At 50.3% G+C, this 9368-nt stretch overlaps 1 protein-coding gene across 1 annotated transcript in view; it reads left to right on the plus strand.

Annotated features, from left to right (window-relative positions):
• PDGFRB (platelet derived growth factor receptor beta) overlaps positions 1 to 6949 on the plus strand; it is a 32486-nt gene extending 25537 nt beyond the window's left edge. The window contains exons 21-24 of the mRNA XM_017828006.1: positions 183 to 282; positions 397 to 502; positions 975 to 1213; positions 1707 to 6949. Coding sequence (XP_017683495.1) covers positions 183 to 282; positions 397 to 502; positions 975 to 1213; positions 1707 to 1857 — 596 coding nt within the window. The 3' untranslated portion in view covers positions 1858 to 6949. The remainder of the gene's footprint in view (positions 1 to 182; positions 283 to 396; positions 503 to 974; positions 1214 to 1706) is intronic.
• Positions 6950 to 9368: the final 2419 nt, after the last annotated feature.

The following is a 9368-nucleotide window of genomic DNA, read 5'->3' on the forward strand; positions in this document are numbered from 1 at the left end:
TTTACCAGCCAGAGTAGCACTTCATTCCCTGTCTCCTTCTTTCCCATGCTGACATTGCCATTTGGAAGTGCAATGAAACAGAAAAGGTAAATTAAGAAGGAAATTTTCGTGTAAAATGCATGTTGGCATGAGGGTGGCAGGCAATCCACCAGTCTGATTTTCTGCTCTCCCTTTACACCCAGGAGGGACTCCATACCCTGAACTGCCTATGAATGAACAGTTCTACAACGCCATCAAACGTGGCTATAGGATGTCCAAACCCACCCACGCCTCTGATGAAATGTAAGTGCCATAATTTGTTTGTCCTAGACCTGCCCTACACAAACTACAGAAGCATTTTTGCCTCTGTTTTCCCCACCTGCCAATTCACCAGTGCTCTCCTTTTCCTCTTGTCAGCTATGATATCATGCAGAAGTGCTGGGAGGAGAAGTTTGAGATCAGACCATCCTTCTCACAGCTCGTGGTGCTTATGGGAAACCTCTTGGTGGATTGCTACAGAAAGGTATGCCCAAAGGACCCTGTGCTGGAGGCACAGAAGAGGGTCAGTGCTCTGAGAAGAGTGCTGCCTTGGTGAGGGCACTCACTCAGGCTTTGGAGACCAGTGTTCAGTGCTGCAATGCCAGTGAATTGCTGTGACTAGTTGGAACAGCCAGTGAAGGTGGTTTGGGCATCCTGGGGACATTGCTGAGACAACCAGCACCACCAGACAGGCAGCTGGTGTCTCAGCAACCGCGTAAATCAGAACTGGCAGGAGATCAACTGCCTCCAACTGTTTGGTATTTTGGAGCTGTGAAGTAGTGCCACTGAGCTCTCCTTAGGAAATGTCCATGACCTATCTTTGGTGGCGTCAGGGTAGCCGAACCCAGCCCCTCTCAGAAAACTCTGGCAGGCAGGGAAAGCAAACACAACACAAGTGCATTTTCCACACTCACAAGACCTTCCTCTTTCTTTGTCAACCTTCCCTGCGAGAGCAGAGGTACCAGCAGGTGGATGAAGAGTTCATGAAGAGTGACCACCCTGCTGTTGTCCGCACAAGACCCACAATTCCTGGGCTGAACAACGCCCGGCTGGCTGCCAGCTCCAACCCCAGCAGCATCCTCTACACAGCCGTGCACCAGAACGGGGGCGAGAACGACTATATCATCCCTCTTCCCGACCCCAAACCCGAGGCAATCTGTGAGCTCCCTCAAGAGGCCTCCGTCAGCCGGGCCAGGTAAAAACGTTGCTTCTGAATGTTGCCCTTTCCCCTGACTACCCAAATCTGAAATGGGGGCCTCAAGAGGAGAGGGATGCTCTGCTGAGGGATAGACTGGTGGGAGAGGAGGAGGATAGTGTCACCCCATCTGAGGGGCTGTGACCTACATGAGCCCACAGGGATGGAGATGAACCAGAGGAGCTGGAACATGAGCTAAGGTAGGGCACCATGTCACATCCCTATACATCAGTCAGCACAGCTGGGGACAAGTGACCCCACCCACAAGGAGGAAGGCACACAGAGGACCATGTTCTGCAGAACCTAACCAGCTCTATGCTGTGTTTGAGGGCTGGACAGATCCAGCTAGTATGGCCTATTCCCCTGTGGAAAGCTACTCAGATAGAGTGCGGCTGCTGGGAGCTTGACATGCTTCTCACCTGCTGGGAATCCTCTCCCACCGGGAGACTTGGGACAAGACACTCACTTTTCTCTCCCTCTTGTCTCCCTTCAGCTCTATGCTGAACGAGGCCAACACATCATCTACAATATCCTGTGACAGCCCTCTGAGCCTCCGGCAGGACGAGGAGCAGGAATCTGACCCGCAGCCAGGCTGCCAGGAGCCAACCACAGGACACCAAGAAGTGGAGGAGAGTTTCCTGTAGTCAGAGCTGGGCTGACTCTGCATCTCCTTACGGAGAGGCCAGATGAGGGGCTGACCCACATGCCACAGAGAGCCATGCTTTACACTCCTACATGAGGACATCCCCTCCTGTCCCAGCATTCCTTCTTCCCTCCCGTCTCCCTGTGTTGGGTGGGGAATTAAAGACTTTTCCCCATTGCCATCCCCTTACCCCTTATAAAGACATGGCTCAGTGCCAGAAACCTTGCAGATCACTGCCAAATCCTCCTTAGTGATCAAACCACTGCAGGAGGGAAACATCTCACAGACCAGCATCTTTTCAAGTGGAAGATGGGGGTTTGATCTCCACAAGAGACGCTACTTTCTGCATTGCTAAGATGATACTCCAGCCTCTTCCCCCTCCATGGTGATGAGTTTCATCTCCTCTGCACCAGCACTTCTCTGATGGTCTCAGCACCAGCCACGCCGTGGTTCTGTGAAATGCCACTTGGACAGATGATTTGCCTGGAGCCCAATACTGGGGTGTAGAGAACCTGCAACACCAACCTTCGACTGCTGGAGGTCAAGAGTACATTGGATTCTCCTCCAAGCACAGCCAAGTCCTGAAGAGGCCAGCCAGTGTCTCGGAGGTACTGAATTACCATTCTCCTTTCTTGACAGAGCTTTCTTGACTTTGGGATAGAGCATCACAAGCACTACAGGTACCCACGGCTCTGGGGAACAGCTCTGCACCCACCTACAGGCTGTCACACCCTTTTGTGGAACCCTTTTGTGCCCAGCATGGCACCAGGATTCCAATGCTCTCACAAGACTTGATTACAGAAGCAAAGAGGGCAGTTGATGTTGTTTGTGTTGTCTGTGTGGACACTAAGCTAATTATTCTCCATTGAAGATTTAAAGGGAACAACTATATTAATCCACTAGCCAGGGCCAGTATAAGGAAGCAATATGGCTATTCATTAATCTACTGCCACTAAGCCCAGCTCATCTGCTGGGAAATCATATAACCACGCCAGCTGCAGAATCTTTGTGCCTTATCTTTGGGAAGCAAGGGCTCACCTTTGATAAACTGTTCACCTGAACACCCTTTCTCAGGATGGGAGGTCTCACTGTTCCTTCCTGACTCACAGCAAGACTATCAGGATGCCAGAACACCAACCCAGGGACATCTCCAAAGAGAGAGAGGGAGAGAGGCTGGGAAGATCTTTGGTCAGAGCTGAACTGTCTCGTGCCCTGCCACCTTCTGGGGGTCAGGCATACCCAGGGCTGTGAAGTGTCATAGGGAACCAGGCAGAGCAAGACAAACTGGGGAGGATTCCACTCTCTTGGAAAGAGTTTTGAAGACAAAACGGGCAGAGACCTTCCTCCTGCTTCTCATCTGCTTCCTCACTTCTCAGGCAGGCCTGGGGCTTCTTGTGCTCTCAGCTGCACTTGAACAAGGAGACTCAAAGCAGGAGGAACACCAGGCTTTTGAAATCAGTTGTGAACCCCAGCTCTGCAGAGATGAAAGCTGGACCCTCAAAACCAGAGGTCTGACACCATTTACACTAGCAGGTTTTTCTCTGTTTTTCTCACAGTTTTTGACTGTGACCAGAGCTCTGTTTGCTGCATGTCCCCCACTCCCATTAACCCCTTCTTTACCCTACTCATGCACATATTTCTGTGCACCCTACAGAAACTGCACAGGCAGGTTTACAAAATCAGAAATTCAATCAGCATCTTGCTGGGCTTCTGCCACCTCAGAGCCACTGCGAATTTTTTTTTTTTTGTCAAAATATGAAACTTCTGCCAGAAATCCCCAGCCAAACAGCTTCTGTTTTATGTTGTCTACCATTCCAGTGCTGCCATTTATGTGGCTAAAAGAGAAGTAGGTGTTTTGTGGGCTGATGTCCTTGGTAAAATGTGAACATAAGAAATAGCACTTTTATTGGCAGCCACCAGAGTATATTTTCAGCCTATGTGGTCAGATTCCCCACCATCCATAGGAAACACACTGTGAATGACAACTGTTTTTCCATGCTCTGTTCCTCCTGCTTGTAATGAAGGAGCCATCTTCTATGGCCACAGTTCAGTAGATGATCCTCACTGAGGAAAAGCAGTAATTTATGAGATCCTTTGGGTCAGACCACTTTATTTTTCTACATATAAGGTGCTTGGCAGAATCTGTGTCACTGCAACTTGAGCCCATAGGATGGCACATCAGATCATCCTAATAGCCCCTGTCTGCACCAGCTCCATTTTTAATTTGTCCTTCTCTATCAAAGGTGACCAGAAGTATCCAGTACTCCAGAGGAGGTCAAATCTAGACCTCACAGGGCATTAATAGTTCTGGTTTGTGCTGGTCTTGACTTGCCTGGTGTAGCTTTGGGTAATGCTGGCCTTTTCCCAGCCACAACATACTGACAGTTTGGAGTCATCCTCTGACCAATCTAAGCACCTTCGTCTTTCTACACTTCCAGCATTTCTAACCAAGATACTCCCTGCTGTTCCAGACATTGGGTCATCAGCAAATTTTGTTTAAAAAGTGTTATTTTTGGGCTGGACTGACTAATAAAAATATGAAATACTCCTAGCATCAAGAGCAATCTGAGAGAGCTACTTTTACTACCTCCATCCAGCCCAAAAATTTCGCCATCAATTAACCCCTTCTCACCTTGCCTTTGGCCATTTGCTTATTTACTTACAAATCCTTTTCTAAACTCCATCTTGTATCAATTTAATTGCTAATTAAATTACTAATTTCCCACTATCAAATAATTTCTACAGTCCTGAAAGAGGAGATCTTATTCCTTCTGGGGGAACTCAAGTATCCTGTCCTATTAGCTGGGCATTAGCTACACTTGGATGCCTGTGGCATTTTGTCACATTTGAAGATTTATTGCAATTATTCTTTGGATCAAAGCCTGTTCTGGCTGCTGATGGGATGATAACCCCACCTCCCTCTTCCTTCTTAAAGTAGGTACGCCAGACTCCTTGCAAAATGGTACCATTCTCCCCTCCAGAGAGATATGACCAAATATTTGTCCTTGGCCCTGCAATTTTAAGAGCCAAGTCTTGCACTTTGTAGTACTTTCCTATCCTTACTCTATTCCTGCATCATTCCAGCTATTCCCATCACCATTTAGCAAGCTGCAGGGAGCAGACCTTCTCAACCCAGCACAGGCTGGCAGCTGGGCAAAGCCAACATGTTTTGCTAAGCATCCATCAAAGAAAGGGCTTGGCAGGGCTGGGACTTACAGCATCCCCCAGACAAGCTCTCTCTCCACATGGGGAGCCAGCTCCAGCCCCACGCTCCCTCTGTCTCTGCTGCCAACATTCCAGTCTCTGCATGGCCTGGAGAGTGAGGGGCAGGAGAAATGGTTGGCTGTTCTGGGCCCATCAGTTTTTGTAGCCCTACTTTTTCCAGTGAGACTCTGAAGGGAACTGGTCCCTCTGGGTTTTCAGTTTTGATGATCAGCATTTTCGTTGGGGTGTGTTTTTGTGTTCAGAGGTGGTCCCAAACTGAGCCCCCCATAAAGGAACACACGCCACAGCTTGGGCCCATCTCTTGTGCAATATCTTTTTATTTGTAGATTATATTTTACTCTACAGCTGTTACATTGTTATCAGCACCAGTATATGCATAATCCTACTGCCAGTCACTATTTCATACATACCTAAGTGTATCCCAGAAACTAATGTGTTACTCTGGTGTCTCTTTCCACATTTAAGTTGTTTCTCAGACTGATGTGTGCACAGGTTTTAATCCTTTTGTCCTTCTCGGTTTGAGCGTGTTATTTTTTTAAGCAAGAGTGTCACGTTTAGTGTTTGTTTGTGTCGTGTTAAGAAATCTATAGCACAGCGGACTTTACTTGTAACTAAATTGTCTCTGTTCACCTGCCAAGGAGACTGTGGTGGAGTCCCATGGGGATGGGAGGCAGAAGTGCAGTGCAGATGTGCAGCCAGAAGGAAGTCAGCCAGAAGTGAGAAACGGCTCTTCCCCTTCTTTCCAGTCAGGGCTCTGGGCTGGGGGAGAGGCAGCACCTCAAATACAGGGCACTGGGCAAGTAGGTTTGGCCTGTGGGGAAGCCCAGGGTCTGCCTTGGGTCTGCAAAGCTGGCAGATCTGGAGAAGGGGATTTCACAGAGTGCTAAGGAGGCAAAACCCCCTGCTCCAACACACAGGCACAAAGGAGAGCTCTGGTCAGGCTCAGTGCTTAGCTCAGGTCCCAGGACCGATATGACCAGCTCACAATCCAAACCACAGCATCTTCCACATGAGCAGGAGAGCAGTGGGCTGCTAAGCCAGACCTGGGGAGCCTGGATGCAGCCTGGCTGTGCTCCCACTTGGAGAACACAAAGGTTGCCCTTTGGTGGCCATCAGTAATTTTTTGGCATCCTTTGCCTCAGGTGGTTGTCCAAGCAGGGAGCAGCCAGGGCAGCTGCAGGTCCTCCCTAAGCGTTGGGCAGCTCCTGGACCACACACAGGTCCTCCCTGCAGCAAATCCCAGCCCTGCCCAGATGCTGAGTGGCCAGCACTGCCTGTAACAGTGAGACACCGTGTTTGCAGACCTGCCCAAAGTGGGCCAGATATTGCTAAGAACCAGATTTCCTGGACCAGCACATGGGTTCCTGCGGTCCCAACATAGATCCCATGTTACTCTCAGAGATCTGAAGTCTCTGGGAGATGCCAAGATGGATCTAGTTGGCTTTGGCAAAGGCAGGGGAACTACTCCAGTGCAGCTCCAGCAGCACTTTGGAGAGATGACTCTTGCAGGGGTAGGAGAGAAGCCAGCTTGTGCTAGGAGGCGTGCAGCATCCCATCATTCCTGTCTTTTCCTCCTTCATGGATTGATTGCACCAGGACTGCAAATCTTGCCCAAAGAGTGCCCTTTCCCACTTTTTCTGAGCTGACTTGCTGTTACTCTGCAGCATCTCTGAACAGCTGCAGCACCTGCCTCCACACTCTGTCAGAAACCATCCAGAGGGCAAAGGGAAAAAGCAGAGCACAGACTAAGGTACCAAAGAGTTAACGTTTTTCTAGGTTTACAGATGTATTTTTAGGATTTGTACTATGTCACATCTATAGCCGTGAGATATTATTTTTATGCTGTAAACTTTTACAAATACGTTTTAAAAAAAAAAGAGTTTTAAAAATAAAGTTGTTTTTCATTTTGCAAAGTTCCATCTCTTCCTTTTATTTGCCCCGTTTTGGTTGCTCCCACTCAGGCAGGGCTGGGAATACAGCTTAACCATGTCGTGGGTGAAGGCTAAGCATGTTAATACGCTGTGCATGACCCCAGTGCTTAGTGAAAGCCAAGCTGGGAGCCAGGCAGAGAGAAGCACAGCAAGGAACAGCTGAGCCCAGAGACATGGTAAGGAAAAGGGGCTGCAAACAGGACAGGATCTGCCCCACCTCTCTGGTAGCTGACCAGCCAGTGGGTCGTGTTGCAGGTGCATAGAGGGAGGGATGCTGGGAGCTGTTCCTGTGTGTATCCCCAGTGCCAGAGTTTTGGGCCCCAAACTAAGGACTTGACATGCTCCTTGGGTCTGCGCTCAGAGCAGGGTAGAGATGCAGGAGATGCCAGGCTGAACAGTGGCGGGGCTGAAGGAGATGGGAGACACCACAGCACTGTTGATTTTTCCTCATAGTTTAATATCTCAGGGCAGTGGGAGAGACTGGAGGTAGCAAGGGGGCAGGGCACAAGCAGGACATGGCAGTGCACAGGGCTCCCCAAGTCCAACTCTCCTCCCCTCCCTCTAGGACTTGCTGATAACCTTAAAAGATGCAACTCCAAAGTACTGGCCACTCCCTCAGATCCACAGGTCCCCCTGCTGCCCTCACCTTTCCCCAGTCACCCCTCCAGAGACGCTGAGGTGCCCCAGCCCCACGACAGACAGGCATCTCCTGAGTCCAGTTTTCTCCTCTCTCCTCTCCAATTAAACTGCTCCTCCAAAAATGACCCCAGGCTGCAGAGCAGAGCTGTTTGCAGCTGCTCTGAGCCATGTGTTTGAAAAGCACAGGGTTGCTGTGAAGAGGGATTTTGACCTGGTGTTCAAACATATTGATGTTGACTCTGTTTTCAGGCTGCATGATGCAGCTCCCACTGGCAGAAATTGTGCCTCCTTCAGCTCCTGGAAACCCTTTGGGTACCCCAAGGGCCCAAGGTATGCACTGCAGGAGTTTGATCCCAGTCCCAGCAAGGCTCCCCTTTCCAGCACAGCCTGTCCTGGGTTCCTGCCTTTGTTCATTTTGCCAGAGAGGAGGTCTGCAGGCTCCCTGACCAGCTCAGGCTGATTCTCCACAGATATGCTCTGAGTCACCTGGCACAGCTCGGTCAGGGCATTTTTCTCCAGGAGCTGAATCAGCAGGGGAAAAAAATCACCTCATCTTCAGAGAAGCTGCAGCAAAGGCTTAGGGTGAAGCAGAGAGGGGGAATTGATAGACCTCAGCCCTGAACCCAGTGGGCTCCCACTGCCCGATCCCTGCCTGGCAGGCCTTTAGCATGTTGGAATGCACTGAGGAGGGGGTTATAGGGCTGGAAAGCAGTAGGCAGACATGGGGACCCCCAGCAGGGCATTTTCCCCACCCCAAAATAAGTCTCCTCTCCAGTGATGAGACGGGCATCCCATGGAAGAGCTCAGGGAAGCAGAGAACCTCAGACTGCAGTGTCAAACCCTGGCCTGCTGTAACCAGGGTTTGTAGCTGTTTGGGCACTGACAGCTCAGTACTAACAGGACATGGATGTTCCACACGTGTCCCCAGACTGCTGCAGGGCAGTTCAGGCAGGCTGTGCTCATTGCAGGGGAATAGCCCAGCCCCGCTCTCAACCTGGGGAAACAAGCCTGAGCTTTGAGTGCTCCCAGCCAGGGCTCACAGCAGCCTCCACTCCCCTTTCCACAGCCAGGCTGTGGTTAACCAGGCACTGAGCAAGTCTGTCCTGGCCATCAGAACCTCCACAGACATCCCTGGGCTTCAAGTGGCTCAAAGTAAGGCTGCAGCTCCTCTGAGAACATCCCTGCCCCATGCTCAGAGCTGCCTGGGCACATGAGTCCCATCAGCACTCCTGTGGCTGAGCTGCTGCTTGCACTGATAGGATTTGGAGTGCAGCCTGCATGCAGGAAGAGAAAGCCACCAGAAAGAGAGGGACACCCAGCAGACAGCTTGTCCCAGTCAGAATCCCCATGCTCAGTCCAACCTGGGGAACCATGAGTCCAAGCTGTTCCCTTGGGACCACTGCCATCAGAGATGCTCTGCAAGGGACCCACTCAGAGAGAAGAAGGGAGGCTGAGAGATTGTTTCCCTTCTCTGTATTAAACCTGTCTGGTTTAATACTTGTTCACACTGGTGAGTCAGTTATGTCTGAGCTGGCATTTGTTCCTGGAAAAAAAACAAAAATAAAAGAACGACTTAAAAAGAAGAAAGAGGGAAACAAACATCCTTTAAAAAGCCCCTTTGGCTTAAAAGGAGGAAAGACTAATCAGGCAGATGTCTCCTGTGGCCCAGCTGCTCCACAGCTCCCAGCTCTGCACAGGAGCCCCCCAGAGCACCACT

The sequence above is a fragment of the Lepidothrix coronata genome, unplaced genomic scaffold (genome assembly GCF_001604755.1).
Source record: "Lepidothrix coronata isolate B3197 unplaced genomic scaffold, Lepidothrix_coronata-1.0 Scaffold144, whole genome shotgun sequence".
In the NCBI taxonomy this organism is placed as follows: Eukaryota; Metazoa; Chordata; class Aves; order Passeriformes; family Pipridae; genus Lepidothrix; species Lepidothrix coronata.